The sequence below is a fragment of the Drosophila obscura genome, unplaced genomic scaffold (assembly GCF_018151105.1).
Source record: "Drosophila obscura isolate BZ-5 IFL unplaced genomic scaffold, ASM1815110v1 contig_73, whole genome shotgun sequence".
Classification (NCBI taxonomy): Eukaryota; Metazoa; Arthropoda; class Insecta; order Diptera; family Drosophilidae; genus Drosophila; species Drosophila obscura.
Genome location: NW_024542865.1, coordinates 6,297,578 through 6,313,652, shown reverse-complemented (window position 1 = coordinate 6,313,652; position 16,075 = coordinate 6,297,578). Strand labels below are relative to the sequence as shown.

The 16,075-nt window shown below is 46.7% G+C and overlaps 2 protein-coding genes across 3 annotated transcripts; both read right to left on the bottom strand.

The window, feature by feature from the left end:
• On the bottom strand, positions 1 to 2,911 carry LOC111067022 (importin subunit beta-like). The gene is made up of 2 exons (XM_022356034.2): positions 2,804 to 2,911; positions 1 to 2,719 (listed from the first exon to the last, which is right to left on the bottom strand). Coding segments are annotated over exons 1-2 (2,652 nt in total). The 5' UTR covers positions 2,805 to 2,911; the 3' UTR covers positions 1 to 68.
• A 3,015-nt stretch (positions 2,912 to 5,926) lies between these two features.
• On the bottom strand, positions 5,927 to 14,745 carry LOC111067055 (septin-5). Of its 2 annotated transcripts, none has more exons than XM_022356079.2 (5): positions 14,634 to 14,745; positions 13,571 to 14,137; positions 7,304 to 7,763; positions 6,805 to 7,207; positions 5,927 to 6,720 (listed from the first exon to the last, which is right to left on the bottom strand). In XM_022356079.2, exons 2-5 carry the CDS (start codon positions 13,890 to 13,892, stop codon positions 6,460 to 6,462), a joined length of 1,446 nt encoding a protein of 481 aa, XP_022211771.2. In that variant the 5' UTR covers positions 13,893 to 14,137; positions 14,634 to 14,745; the 3' UTR covers positions 5,927 to 6,459. The 2 variants fall into 2 exon arrangements, with proteins under 2 accessions (XP_022211771.2, XP_022211772.2); XM_022356080.2 differs by having other exon boundaries at positions 14,652 to 14,668.
• Positions 14,746 to 16,075: the final 1,330 nt, after the last annotated feature.

Genomic DNA, 16,075 nt, shown 5'->3' with positions numbered 1-16,075 from the left:
AGCAGAGATAACCGTGAAGGAAATTGTAATTGGAAATCATAAACATAAATATATTATTTTGTTAACTATTAAAGTGACTGCGTACTGCTTTGGCCAGTGATCTTCTGGACTATCTCGATGACCCTTGTAAAGATATCATTATCCATGGACTGCTTGCCATCATCAAGTAATTGGATGATAGCCGCAGTGTCCATCAGTGGGCGGAGTTGTGGGCCAAAGCAAGTGCACAGATCGCCAATGAGATTAGCAGCGGATGGCATCGACGAATCGGATATTTCCCCATCCTGGGCAATGCGGTTGATTAAGCCAATTATGTGCGGCAGATGGGGCGCCAGGTGCATCAGGGGATGGCCCGTCTGATCGAGGCCCATCAGGCTTTGGAGGATGCCAAAGTATCCCAGGACGACATTCTCGCGCAGCTCGACGATGTACTCGTTGGTGTCAATGTTGGTGGGATCTTTCTGGAGATTAGAAGCGGCCAGCAGGATACCCAGTACCATGTCAAAATATTTCAGAAAATGACTGCCAATTGCTCGGGCCAAGTCACCGAAGGCCGACAGTATCGGCGGCTTAACGTTGCGATGGACCGACGGGTCCATCAGATTGGTCATCAACACGGACATAATCTCGTCGCAGTAGGGCACCAGCTGCTCCTTGAGGGCGTGGCAAATATTGACGAAGAGTCCGATGCTGGCACAGAATATCAAATACTTCTGGTGGGTCTGCAGCCCACAGATTAGGAGGTGCTTGAAGGCCGGCATATACGCTGCAAACTGAACGCCCAAGCGATCCACCAGTGCGGAGACGACGAGGAAGCCGCTCTCCTGCACTCGTCCCGATTTTCCAGCATTCAATTGAATAATGCTGAGCATGGCATTCATAACAGCGTCCGATATCTGTGGACATTCCTCCTTGTGTATCTTCCGCAGCAAACTCTGCAAGGTGGCGCAGAGCAGGGACAGCGTTTCGTTGAGCTGACGGCGTCTCTGTTCGCTGATGTGCCGCTCCATCTGGATGGCCTGGCTGATACGCTCGAAGATCACAATGGTAGTGCGCTGCACCACCAGATAGCAGTCAAGGGAAGAGTCCCCAATCATCTTCTGCAGTGCATCGTATGCGGTGCCTCTCAGATTGGCCTGGCCACCATCGAAACGTTCGCTGGTCGCCAGCAGTCCAGCCATGATGAACTCAAAGAACGGCGACAGGGCATACGTCTCGCCAGTTGGGGCTGCTTTGGAGGCGGCGTTGGAGAGGCCAATGAGTGCCAAGCACACATTGGAGGCCACACGAGGCTCCGCCTGCAGTCCCTTCAGAAGGAGCTGGACAAGCGGCTCCAGGTATGACTGGTCGATGGCTGCCTCCGGAACGATTTTAAAGACTTGAGCCAAATTCCTGGCTGCGGAGCTGCGCACATTGGCACTCGAGTCGGACATCAATTGGATGAACGCGGGCATCAGCTGATCCGCCAGCGGCTTCAGCGTGTTGGCATCCAGTTCGCTTAGCACGGAGCCGAAGGTAATGAGGACGGCATTTCGTAGGCGCCAGTCGTCGGACGTAATGTTCGCCAAGAGGAACGGCAGCACAAGGGCTAGCATTTCGTTAGCAGAAGTGCTGGTGAGCCACCGCAGGCAGATGGACGAAGCTTTGGCCGGACTGCTGACATCCTCATCCTCGCACTCATCCTGTTTGCTCAGCCTATCGATCAGCACTGGGACGAGGCTGTGCAGAGCGCCGCGTGCATAGTGCATGGACACACAGGTGGGCGCACGACCATCCTCCGTGGCTTCTTGGCGTTCAATTTCCAGCTCGATCTCCTCCTGGCATACGGTCGACCAGAACTCGATGCCCTGGAGAGCAATGTCATCGTGCTCCGCCTTCACGGCCTCCAGCGTGATGCTGCAGAGGGCCGGGGTCATGTAGGGCTCCATCAACTGATAGTACAGGCTCACAATCTTCACCAAACACTGCAAGGCGGCCACGCAGGTATTTTTGTCCTTGGACACCGTGGCCTCGCAGACCACCTGCATGATGGCGTTACGCTCCACTTCCTTCTCAAAAATGGCCTCGGTGAGCTCCAGCGAGTTGTATAGTGCAGTGGTGGCTGCAAGGCGGACATATTGGCTCGGCTCGACCCAGCGCATGCCATGGACGATGGCCGAGAGCATCTGATTCAACTGATTCTCCGTCAGGTCGCACTGTATGTCCTGGCAGATGTAGCCAATGGCCTCCAGAGCAGACTCGCGAAGCAATTCACTCGATCCCTCGCCGACCACATTGTTCCGCAGGGTCTGGATAAGAATTTCCCAGCGCTGAAGGGGCAGTTCAATGACTGCCAGCACTGCCACGCATTGGGCGGCACAAGAGGGCCGCGTGTTCTCCGTACCCAATGTGGCCAGTAGGTTATGCTTGATCAACTCTCGGCTCTCGTTGGGAAACTGGTGCCATGTCTCCTGTTTCTGTTTTCTCACACTCTCATCGTTGCTGGTCAGGCTACTTTTTATCTGCAGACCAGCGGCCGAGCGTGCCACGGCGCTGTATGTCTTATTGGCCAGGATGACGGACATGGCCTTAAGGAACTCGGCCATATTGCTGGCTGCTGCCTCTTCCATAAACTGTCTCACAGCCAAAAGTAGTTTTGGATCTTGGCACACAGTGTTCTGCAAAGCAGCAACTAGCTCCATTTCCAATTTGTTGCTTTGCCAACTTTGACATAGATCCACTGCAAAAGAGATATTATTTTGGAGTAGCTGGGACACTGATCGGAGAGGCTGCAACACCTTGAGCTGTGCGCCGTAAAACTTACTTGTATATGTTCTTGTGAATGTTGGGTAATTATGTTGATTTATGTTATTCAGTTATTCAGTGATTGATTGTCAATGTGACAGCTTATGCTGAAGTGTGTTTTCAGCTCCATGCTTAGAGAGTAGGGACATTTTGGGCTGCTGAGTATTGCTGCTTATTTTGCTATTTCTTCAAAATACAAAAACAGAAAAATAGTTTTCGAGTTTTTGCCGATGGCGCCTTCTTCTCAGTGCAACCCTGGGTATTGTGATGCATAGCCTACCAACGAAATCACATATTTTGGCACTGCCACCTAACCAAACAGTATATATGTAGATCATACATATAGATAGATATATAGATCAAACAGTTCATACAACGAAAGTGGCGCAGCTGAGTTTTCAGCTTACGTTCCCAGGTCTTTGGCTCTGGTCGGCCCCTGGTCGCGTTCGGCTCTGGGATTGACCACGTTCGGCTCATGACGTGACACGAGCCGAAGGACAGCAAGCATGTATGTGTGTACGTGTAACACTCCAAAATATATGATTGTATGAATTGAATTATTTTTAGCTGTCGAAACCGATTTTGTAAAAATAAATGTAAAAATTTAATAAAAATAAAAAAAAAACCAAAAAAAATGTGTTTTTATTGCCCATTGACAAAAGCTGTCTGATATGAAACGAAAATTCTAATTGCTTACTGACAAAAGCTGACTGATATGAAACGAAAAATTTCTCAAAGGAGAGAATTGCTTACTGACAAAAGCTGACTGATATGAAACGAAAAAAGTAACGAAAAATCTAATTGCTTACTGACAAAAGCTGACTGATATGAAACGAAAAAATTATTATTGCTCGCTGACAAAAGCTGACTGATATGAAACGAAAAATTTTAATTGCTTACTGACAAAAGCTGACTGATATGAAACGAAAAATTCTAAATGCTTACTGACAAAAGCTGACTGATATGAAACGAAAAATTCTAATTGCTTACTGACAAAAGCTGACTGATATGAAACGAAAAAATTATTATTGCTCGCTGACAAAAGCTGACTGATATGAAACGAAAAATTTTAATTGCTTACTGACAAAAGCTGACTGATATGAAACGAAAAATTTTAAATGCTCACTGACAAAAGCTGACTGATATGAAACGAAAAATTCTTATTGCTTACTGACAAAAGCTGACTGATATGAAACGAAAAAATTATTATTGCTCGCTGACAAAAGCTGACTGATATGAAACGAAAATTCGGATTGCTTACTGACAAAAGCTGACTGATATGAAACGAAAAAATTATTATTGCTCGCTGACAAAAGCTGACTGATATGAAACGATAAATTTAAATTGCTTACTGACAAAAGCTGACTGATATGAAACGAAAAATTCCAAATGCTCACTGACAAAAGCTGACTGATATGAAACGAAAAATTCTAATTGCTTACTGACAAAAGCTGACTGATATGAAACGAAAAAATTATTATTGCTCGCTGACAAAAGCTGACTGATATGAAACGAAAAATTCCCATTGCTCGCTGACAAAAGCTGACTGATATGAAACGAAAAATTCGAATTGCTTACTGACAAAAGCTGACTGATATGAAACGAAATATTCTAATTGCTCACTGACAAAAGCTGACTGATATGAAACGAAAAATTCGAATTGCTTACTGACAAAAGCTGACTGATATGAATCGAAATATTCTAATTGCTCGCTGACATAAGCTGACTGATATGAAACGAAAAATTCTACTTGTTCGCTGACAAAAGCTGATTGATATGAAACGAAAAATTATAATTGCTCGCTGACAAAAGCTGACTGATATGAAAAAAATTGTAAATGTTCGCTGACAAAAGCTGGCTGATATGAAACGGAAAATTCTTATTGCTCGCTGACCAAAGCTGACTGACATGAAAATAAATATAACTGATCGCTGATAAAAATGTAAAATAAAGGAAAAGTATGTTTAGTGCTTCAGCCCAGTTACAGAAAGCCCAAAACTAAGTACAAGGCAATGTGGGAGATTCTCCTTTATATTAATTATTATATACTGATTCCGTTCGGTGGGACGTTACCCAGGTGCAGCTGCCTAAGCAACCGGGGAGGGACCAGCGCCCAAGAAGCGCCGTGGTCCGGCATCGAACAACACGCCCAAAAACTCAGCCAGCCGTTGCCGTTGCAAGTCCACCTGCAGCCAAGAAGTGTGTCCGCCGTGCTGGAAAGTCGAATAAGGGAGCTCGCAAGCGTAGCGGAGCTTGCAAGAAATTGATTGATTTCTCTGCAAAACAGCAGTAAACTCTCTATAAAATCTCCAATACATACATACTCCAATAGGAGTCTTTGTTTTTAATTCTTAATTTGTTGTTACCTTTATTTGAAATCGATTTTTATCATCGCTATGTTGTTATACATAATTTTTCGACTATAATTTCATTTAAATATTATGGTTGTTGCATGTAGGCTTAATTAATTCATTTAAAATAAATTCATTAACAATTCGTTTAAACAAAATAGGTTTTGTTTTTGTTTGTGGATAATAATTAGAATAAATAATTGGAACTTGCTGAAAGTATACAGCAGCTTTAAGAATCAGCTTTTATTTAATTTGGCCAACAATATGTTTTTCCAGAGTTTGAACCAGCCGTGGCTAAGAATTTTAAAATTTCTTTACAAATTCAAGGGAATTTTCTTTACTTTCGATTGTTCTTGACACAACAAAAGCAATATACATGAGTAATTTTATTTAAAAATTAAAAAAAAAAAAACAAAACTTCCTGCTCTGTCATTCTCGGTAACGATTCTAAGTGCCTCTGTGGGTATTTTTGTTTGTTTTTTACATTTTGTTATTTCGTCAAGTTTTTGAAACTTCGTAAACTTTGGTATAATATCGTACTGATTAAATATGATGACGAGTGTCATCGCTGTCCTTCTGCTGCTGAAATGCGATTCACACTCAATATCTTTTCGATTCGTTACGCTTTAGAATACTTTCTGTCGTCTGTCCCAAATGATATCATCAAAATGGATGTATAATGTTTGCTTAACTGTTTTCGATTATACATAGTTACATAATTCTAGAAAAAAAAAATACATATATATATGTATATACTCGTATGTATCAGAAAAACTGCATATAAACTGGGGATGGGGATGGGGATGGGGATGAGGCTCGTACAAATTGTTATTAACTACAATATTGGAAAAAGGCTTCGATGCCAGTGGCAGAGTGTAGGTAGTAGGTAGGCAGGGGGGATTCAATTCTCTGCATTTTGGTTGTTGTGCCGTGTTGTGTTTGGTCTCTGCTGCGGAAGGGTCGCCACTACCGTTCTCTTATCGTTGTCTATCGCTGGCTTAGTCTCGTAACTACATTTTTTAAGATTGCAACTAATGGATTAACTGTCCGAAGAAAACGGAACGGAAGGAGAAGGAGCAAAAACAGTGCTAGCTTAAGAACTTAAGAAATTGATTTGGTTGCAGCTGCAGCTCCAGGATGCGACATGTGTGTGTGTCTCTCTCTCTCTCTGGGTCACATTATATAAGTCGTATCGCATATACATAAATATGTATGTATGTGTATCTATCAATATCAAGGTGCAAAATTGAACACGCTCGAACACGTCCCTTGCTCGATTCCTCCGTCACTCTCCAGCGTCCCGTTCCGTCCTATCCCGTCCCGCCTAGACATCGATCACGCTGTCATTCTTCTTCATCTCCATGAGATGCGTTTGCTTGAGCTTCTCCTGCATCTGCGTGAGCATGTCCTGCATGCGTCTGATCTCCTCGTCCTTTTGCAGCAGCAGCCGATCCGTCTCCGAAATGGCCGCATCGAAGCCGTTCGTCGAGCTGATCGAGTCGCGCTTCAACTTGCCGCGCTCCCGCAGCGCATGCTGCGAGATCTGTGAGATGCACTGCGCCCGGAAGTTCTCGTAGTGCACATCCTGCAAGGGGGCAAATCAAGGGTCAAGAGTCAGTCACATACACTGGACCATGGGCACAGGGCACAGGGCGCATGTGTGGCTCACCTGTGTGGTGTCCTTCAGGTCCTGCATGTGCGTGGATATCAAGAAGGTGCGCAGCTTGATGAAGTCGCTGTGCTCCGGATCCTCCACATTGACCACGCCCCACGGATACTGGCGGCCGCGCACCTTCTTGCCTGCGACCTCCAGAATGGTGTTGCTGCCAACGACGGCGAACGGGATGGAGGCCTTCAGCTCGCGGTCCTGCTGCTTGAAGTCATCGTCCTCGTCGGAGTCGCATTCGGGGAACTGGTACAGCTGGATGTGATTGTCCTCGAGGTCCTGCAGAATGCGCTCCTTGAGCTTGCGCACCTCCTGCTTGTTCAGGCAGTCCGCCTTGCCAATCACCAGCACAATGTTCACCTTGCGATGCAGCCGCCTGATCAGGTCCAGATCCATCTGTCGCAGGCTGCAAAAGGATTGCGGCATGGATGGATGAATGGATGGATTAGTTCTGCTCGTATCTTGGGTACCAGCTGTGAGCTGGGAGCTGTGGCGGTCTCACCTGTGCCCCCAGGGCGGAACAAAGTAGAGGCAGCAGTGCACCCGATTGTCCTGTATGTTGCGCCGATTCAGTCCGCTCTCGTCGGTGAAGTACTGGCGGAACTGCTCGTCGATATACGAGGTGCACACCCGCCAGCTGTCCTCGCAGTTGATGGCATCCCCGAAACCGGGCGTGTCCACCACAGTGAGGCGCAGCCGTACGCCCCGCTCCTCGATGTCCATGGTCTTCTTTTCGACGCGTGTCGTCTTCTCGATGCGCTCCTCCACATTGGGCATCTGGCGGTTCTTGTAAAGGTCACCGAGAAAGAGGCTGTTGATCAGCGTCGACTTGCCCAGGCCGGACTCGCCGACCACCATCAGCGTGAACTCGAAGCCACGTTTCACCGACTTCCGGTGCACCTGCTCCGGCAGCGTGGCAAAACCAATGTAGTCACGGTCCTTGTCAAACGAGGGCGTCTTGGCTGCAACAAGAAGCAAAACACACACACACACAAAAGGCACACAAATGGGTTAATCGGTTGAAGGACTGACTGCTCGCTCTCTCTGCTCCTCATTAGGTAAATGCAATGAAAACCGAATGGGAGGGGAGTGCAATGGGAATGGGAATGGTAATGGGAATGGCAATGGGAATGGCAGGCAAGGAGTGGAGTTTAAGTGGAGTGGCACTCGAGAGAGAGAATCGCTCTGGCTCCACACCTTCTCTAAGCCATTACTTACACATGGCTCAGCGGGGGGGCTGGGGGTAGGGGCTCTGGGCCTGTGCCTGTGCCTGTTCCTGTTTCTTGTCTTTGGTCCCCTTCCTATGCCTTCCCTTCCTTACGATTCGTGTGTATACCGAGCCGCCTACTTAAAGCGTAATTTGCGGGGGGAAAGCCTCGCAATTTTCTTTCCTGCTTTTCACGGCCTCTTCTCTGTTCTCTCCGTTCCTGTGGTCTGTGGTCTGTAGCCTTTCCTTTCCTTTCCCTTCTCTTTTCTTTTCTGTCTTTTTGGTTTTTATAAACAAATTTGCAACATTGTTTTGCTGTTTCGCTGTTTTGCTGTTTGTTTGCAATTGGAAAAATCCCCGAGTTGAGTTGAACACAATTTATTGTTTTTGTTGGCAGCAGTAAGTTGTAGGCGGAAGGCGAGTGGCAACTGCCAGCGAAGAAACTGCCCTAAAAGCATCCAAAAATTGAATAGACCAACCTCTCTCTCTCTCTCTTCTGCCACTCTCTCCAGCACTCTTGCTCTTAGGGATGTAACGGCAACGGACAAGTGGCAACGCCAAATTGCCATCGCCCGCTTTTTGGGCCTCTAGTTCTACCCCACTATAATATATAACGCTCTCGGGCAGTGCTCTCTCTCGCTCTCAGCGCCTGCGCCGCACAAACTACGAGTAGTGGAAGCCCCGAAAATGTGTGCCATGGGCCACATTGGGCCTGGCCACTAGGCTGAAACAGGGAGGTCAGAAGCACAAGATAACGGTGTGGCGGTGCTGCCAGACTGTCGAGCGAACAGGAGCACCCACAGGAGAGACCAGACCCATACGATCGATTTATCATCTGTCAATGAACTTTCTAAAATCGGGCAAAATGTTTTCCATAGCTAATTCTATTCTCCACTTTTTTTTTTAGCTCTGGCTTGAATATTTCCAATTTCAGAATTCGCTTGAAGTCACTTTAGGGATCTGTAAGTGGCCCAAAGTACTTGACTCAAAAAAATTGCTCTTCCCTTTCCAGCCATACGGCAGCTCTGGTCGACTGGGATGTTCTTCACCCTGCCAGGACACAGGACACACCACCCACCCCTCAACCCTCGGCACTCACACCACACACTTACACCTAGGGGTGGCCACGGGAGACAGTTACTTTATTGTTTCCGCTCACGTACTGGCCCTGGTATGCGCGTTTGCTCGACATTAAATCGAGTTGACGGTACGCCAAGTGGGCCAGGCAAGGCACGACAAGGCCAAGGGGAAGAGCTACCGCTACCCCGACTCCAAGTGCAGGCCGTTGCAGGCAGGGTGTCGACTGCTGCTGCTGCTGCCCCTGTCACAACCCCTAAAAAAATAAACCTAAACGTCCCACAAACCCCTTGAAGCACGCACAGCCTTTGAGGCTTGAGGCGTCGCATCACACTCATCGATGCCACATGACGGAGCAGGAACAAAACAGGAAATCAAAGGCACACGGAACAGCAAAGGGCTGACCAAGCAGCTCCCCTCCCCCTCGCTGTTCCAGGGTATTTGCGAGGATTTTGCAATTGCTGCGCTTCGCGGGCGTAAACAAAACAAAAGCCTGAACTTGTGCTGGGTTGGGTGTATCTGTTGCTTGTTTGCTTGTTTGTTTGCTTGTTTGTTTATCCAAGTCTTGGGGCAGAGAGATAGATAGCGGCAGCGTCCACTGGCCTGGCTACAGATGCCTGTAACTGTAGCTGTATCTGTATCTGCATCTGTCTTTGTATCTTCATCTGCATCTGTCAGATAAATGTGCGAAATCGGGCACTAAATAAACGGCTAATGAGAGCATTCACTGGAAGATTGCTATTTGTAAACAAAAACGCAGGGTAAGCGCAGTGGGCAGTGGGCAAACCCGTTCTTTGGCGGGTATCACTCTACTCCACTTCACTCATATTTGGATTGATGGCAGGGGGCATTCGTGTGTGCTTCCGTAAGGCTTTTCCCAGCCTCTGGAATAGAGATTTTTATTCCACTGCAACTCCAAACTGCCTGCATCTGCTCCAAACACTAACCTACTAGACTTCTCCTCCTCCTCCCACACATCTAACACAAATCTGAGCTCTCAATTCGATAAATCAGCCAGCCAGCCAGCCACTGTCATTCTTCTTACTATCTCTCTGTCTCTGTCTCTCTGTCACTCTGCCACTCTGTCTCCCTGTCCGCTAGAGATCTTTATCCGGGGTGCTGCCTATTATCGTTTTGTTTATCCAAGAGAAAAAAAAAAAATAGCTATTGTGTGGGCGTTGCAGTTTTTATATATCTTTCATCTTTCATCTTTCTCCCCCCCCGCCCCCCACGGGTGCTCCCCAGTGGATGGGATGTCCATGCCCCCACTCTGGTGCGGTTCATTGACTAGACTTATCGCCTGTCAGCGTCATGGGTGGGTCTGGGCTTTGGTCTGGGTCTGAGACTGGGGCAGACACCACAGTGTGCCCCAGACGCAGAGGGTATGCCTGACTCACGGGGGATACGAGCAGCAGCAGAGAGAGAGAGAGAGAGAGAGAGAGGGAGAAGTGATGGGTTGATGGGTGTCAAACACTTGAGCATTTATCGTTAGATCGGGCTTGGGAAATGTTTCAACACGATCTCGATCAGCATTTATGACAGACCATTTAACATATGGCGACACATCCAATTCCAATCTCAGTGCCCCACTCTCACTCTCTCTCTCTGTCTCACTGTGTCTTTTCGTTGCCTCCCCTACCTCTTGTGGCATCTCAATTTCATTTCAATTAAGTTCAATTCGAGATGTGGCAAGCAGCTAGCATGCCAGGCATCTAGTGCTGGATGGAGCTACAGTTCGAGTGTCTTGTTGAACGCACGAGTGCCCCAGACATAAGAAGCATCCCAGAGGGAGCTGCGGGAGAGTGCGGTATGCGGGGGGAGGCAGTGTGCTAGAGTGCTGAAGAATGAAGTGCCTCTCGTTGCAGCCATTGAACGTGCATCGACATCGGCATAGGCATCGGCATGGGCATCGGTTGGCATTGGGTTTCAGCCCAGTTCGAATCGGTTTAGCTTGGCCCCAGCCTCGCAGGCATTTACTAAACAAACAAAAGGCAAACACACTGCAACTGCAACAGCAACAGCGACAGCAAACTGCAACGAGGTAGCCACATCCAAGGGCAATCGCTTGGGCCTTGCTGCTGCTGCTGCACTGTTCCATAAATAGTTGCAACACCGCTGGCTGTTGCCTGTTGGCTGTTGCTTGCTGGCTGCTGGCAGCTCCTTGGGCTGCTGCTCCACGCGGCACGCTGAAAACTTTCAAACAATTGGAAGGCATTTGAAGTAGCTGCTGCCCAAGTACACTTCTCCTGCCTCCTCTCCTGCATCTCTTGGCACCTTACAGGCCAGCCAGCCTCCCTCCCTCCTTCTTTCTCCTGCCTTTAGACTGCATTTTAGTATCCAGCATTCGCTGAACCCAAGGGTATATTGTGTTCGAGTGGCAATGCTCTATGTGAACAACCTCTACTCTTTAAAGTTTAAACTGTTTTAGGGGGTATGGCACCGTTGGCACATCCACTGGAAACATTCCCACTTAGTACTTCACTTGTGAACATTTTTTAGTCGAGGCTGGAAAAATACCAAAAAGTATCAAGAGCTATTTTATATGCATTCGATTTTGGGTTTTCGATTCAATTTCAGAATTCTTTAGTTTTTCCATTTAAGGCACACACACACACACACACACACAGACAGACAGACAGACTCTGGTGTGTGTCCATGGAATTGTTAATGCCGGAATGAACTCCAATGGAACTTTAAAAATATAAACACAGGGCATAGAGTGGATAGAGGGGATGGGAATACACAGAATTGTCGTATAATCCAACACAATTGAGAAGCTTTTGTGGGTCTCCAGTTTGACATTCTTTCACTTTTACATTTCTATTTCTATTTCTATTTATAATATCCAAACACCGAAAATGTGTGCCACAGCTCCAGCTCCCTCCACTCCCTTTTACATTAAAAACCCCTTTGCCCAGTTTGCCCAGTTCGAATAGAACATTTGACAGCTCAATGCACTGATTTCCCTAATTGCTATGAAAATTCCATTCCCATTTCCATTTCCATTCCTATTCCCATTCCTATTCCGAGACTCATGCAAACGCCCCCACATTATTTATAGAGGAAGAACAATGAATGACATCGGGAACAGAACAGAACAGAGCACAGCAGAACAGACGAGGAGAACATGTGTATTCATTTGGCATAACAATGAATTTATTTGGCTCTTAATGAGCTTTTAAATGCTAATAATGCTGCTGCATTTTTAATTGCCACCAAACAACAATGCAACTGCAACTTGAATCCATGCGAATGGATAAATGGAAGTGCGCATTAGAATTGGAAGTGACTCAAAACCCACTAAAAACAATGCGAACATTATTCCTTTAATATCCAAGCAATTGATTCGATTCGGTGAGCTGTCTCGCACTCTCGTACCCACGTAGTCGTCTCGTATTCGTACTCGTATTCGTACTCGTATTCGTTTAATAAATACAACTGAGTTTCTGGCTAAATGTTGTTTATCTTATCGTGTTTGCTTCTGGGCCAAAGCTATGGCTGGCTGTGACTGTGACTGGGGCTGGGGCGCTGCCCGTTCTTGGTCAGCCACAGTCACAGAGGGCCGCGTTTAAGGGGTCACTTCCCTCCCCTCCCCCTACGATCGACAGCGGCACAAATGCTCATCGAACACTAACGACATGTCAACTAGGAGTACCGTTAGCTGCGGTCACGTTGCCATTACCTTGCCCCGCACCGCCCCGCCCCACACACTGCCATCGCCAGGGCCGAGCGATCTGCAATTGGGTGCGGCAGTCAGCTAGAAAATAAGAAAGGAACGGCGCAGCGCACCGAAACCGAAACTTGTCATACTCTTTGCAGAACGACGATACCCTTCCCCCACGTAGAGAGAGAGAAATGTATATAGAATTAATTGGAGAGACTTCTGTGCGCTACCAACAGCCGATCATAATCATAGTGCCCTTCCGCAAAAGGGTATGCAAAATAAAAACAAAGTCTACGCCCACCAAAAATGGGCCGTTGGCTTTGTAGCTTACAACTCGAAGACCCAAAGGCAGTAGAGCTAGACACAACGCCAGAGACGCCCAAGACTTGAAGACTTCAGACCCCAATCCGCAGACCAAGTACAAGTCCACGTCTAAAACCAAGGCGAAAGCCAAGCCAAAACAAAACGAAACGAAACAAAAAAGGAAAGGAAGTTGGCGGCGACTTTCCATGCTTTTGCTTGATTGGAATCGGAGTGGATTGTATTGGATTGGGAAAACGGCTGCAGTAAGTAGCTATTGCCTATTGCCTATGGCCCATTGCCCATTGGCCCTGAAGCTGAAGTGCGTCCACGTCCACGTAATCGAAGGGAGATCAGATCCCATGGAGAATATTCCTTGGCTCAAACGGCTCTGATCTCCCCATCGATAATATCAATCCGATAGCAGGAAAACTACCGGACATGTATCCTACTGGAAGCTGCATTCCCTCCCTGGTATTCCCCCCCTCCTGTTGTTGGCACCCTTAAGCAGATTTACTCACGTTTCGGGTAGAGGGGTGGACGACATTTTCCTGACTCGAAGCTGCTGCCGCGGCTGCTGCTGATAATGATGTTGTTGTTGTTGTTGTTGTTGTTGTTGTGATTGTTGTTGGCTGGTTGGTTGCAACTGCTGCTGGTGGCACTGGTGTTGCCATTGAGGCTGCTAATGGCATTGGCCACCATGCTGCTGCTGCTGGTTCCACTGCTGATGACGCTGCCAGAAGCACCAGAAGCAACCCCACCACCGCCACCACCACCGCCACCGCCACTCAGCGGAGGGGGCTGCGTTAAGGGCAGCGGAGGAGGCGGCGGCTGGTGTTTCATTGATGTTGATGACACATTACCGCCGCCGAAGAGGCGCCGCTGCTGTAGGAACGCCGTTTTGTCTGGGTTTTGTTGCAGTTGCAACTTGCAACTTGCTGGTGCTGGTGCTGCCGCTTTTACTGCTTTACCGCTTCTGCTGCCACCAAGCGATGATCGTGTCCATTAACTAATTATTTAAACTGTTGAACCGTTATTTACGGTTGCGCTTATCTAGCTGCGCTTATCGCTCTCGTAGGTGACGGAATCTGGTGTTAATAGAAAGAATGAGAGAGCAACAGAGAGAGAGAGTGGTTAAAGAGAGCTCGCAATGGCAAAACAAACAAAAAACTGCAAAGCAATTATTGACTTTTAGGGTTTCAATGCAAGTGGAACGAGGGGGGAACATTAGGAGTACTCCGTATTGTGTGTTTGTTTTTGTTTTTGTTTTTGCTGCTTGTTTTGTGTGCATCCTGCTGACACCGTTTCCCACTGATTGAAAACTGCATATTCAATGAGCGAATGAGAAGAGGGGCTGAGAAACTAACGGTGCTTGCAGGCAGCTGCTGCTGCTGCTGCTGCCTCACCTTGACCTACACGAACACTGGGCCCAAGAGAGATGCAATTGCGTTTGAAATGTGCATGGCAAAGCGAGACAGCAAACACACAAACATCCCAAACAGACACACACGGAGAGCAAATAGAGACAAACACTGGCAATACAAAAAAAAAAACACTAAAATCAAGGAAAATATCGTAATTTACACGCAGATTGTTATTAACTATTTCCGTTGCGGTTTCACTTTGAGTTGCGCACCAAAAAAAAAAACGAGCGAAAACAGGCACACAACCGACCCGCGGCAAGTTCCAAACAGTGTGACCGCGGACGTTTCGACAAAATATACCCGTCTTTCCTTCAGAAATATACTGTAATATACCAAACTATTCCGAAATATACTATATTACTTACCAAATGCAATTAACCCACTCAGCCGCCTTCACTTTAAACAGGTGCACAATTTAAATAAAACTGCGGAAAATATTACTGTTTGTGAATTCTCCTTGTAGATCCATTCTTCATCTTTACTTACAAACAAATATTACCACGATATCTTTCACTTCAAGCTTCATAATATTCGTTGAAAATTTAAGTACCCCCTGGGCGTCAATGGGCTAACGTTATCTCTTGTTAATCGAAATCATATTCCTCAATTTTGATATTCGATTTAATATTAATAGCTAGCTAGGACTCTGAGCACTGAACATATAATTTGTTTTGATTGATGAATCAATTTTTTACAAGATTGGCAAATTTCGAAGAGTCCCTTTTACTGGATTATCTATAAAATAAACTTTACACACAAAAACTAATCACTATTTATGTTTTTATACCATATATTGCGCTAAAGTAATGACAAGCTTTTTAAAAACTGTCTTTAAACCGCGTTCAATGACTTATTCCTCATGTTTTTTTTTACCCATTACAAAAATTAATATTTTCAAAAAATCGAACCAAGGTATTTCTTCATATTTCGATATAAATATCGATATGTTTTAAAAAGTATCAGCCCGACCAGGGAAATTGTTGCGCTACAGCAAGTCGATTGCTATGAAACTGAAGCGGGCTCTTTGAGTTTGCTGGCTGACCAAAGCTGCCTGCCATTAAATGGGCAGTTTCGAAAGGTTTTCAAAGGTTGGGCGCTCTCACGGCGACTAAAACCTGAACATAAATTGCTTAAAACAATGATTCTTCATACGAAGAGTGCTGCAATTAATTTCAGCACACAAATTTCATGGAGTGAAGCATGGCTTGGGGGGGGGGGGCCTCAAGCCTCAAGCACCGTCTCCATTCATGGCCCAAACAAAGCAGACGAGACGCGCCACTGGCCACAGTTCAGTCGAACTCTAACGGCGCTAGCAATCGGACGCGTTTCAAAAGTTGCTCTCTCTCCGCCTTCTGCCTTCTGCCACAGCCAAAGTAAATTCTGCCACAATCTGCTACTGCTACTGCTTCTGCAGCCCCGCCCCCTACCCCCGCCGTAACCGTCAGTGACTGGCTCTATCTCTGCAAAGTGTAAGCCAACAAATACAAATTGAGTCAAGACGGCTTCAAGCTTCCGCTTAAATTTCATTGAACGATTCCTTTGGGAGGCAAGGCCCTGGCACTCTACTTGCCACTGCCCCAAGCCCCTAACATCCCATCATCC

What these genes read in the sequence shown, in the direction of transcription:
- LOC111067055 (XM_022356079.2), bottom strand. Translation starts at nt 13,892, where the DNA reads ATGAAACACCAGCCGCCGCCTCCTCCGCTGCCCTTAACGCAGCCCCCT. An exon ending in TCCACCCCTCTACCCGAAAC is followed by an intron (nt 7,764 to 13,570) that starts GTGAGTAAATCT and finishes TTCTTGTTGCAG; the next exon opens with CCAAGACGCCCTCGTTTGAC. An exon ending in GTTCCGCCCTGGGGGCACAG is followed by an intron (nt 7,208 to 7,303) that starts GTGAGACCGCCA and finishes ATCCTTTTGCAG; the next exon opens with CCTGCGACAGATGGATCTGG.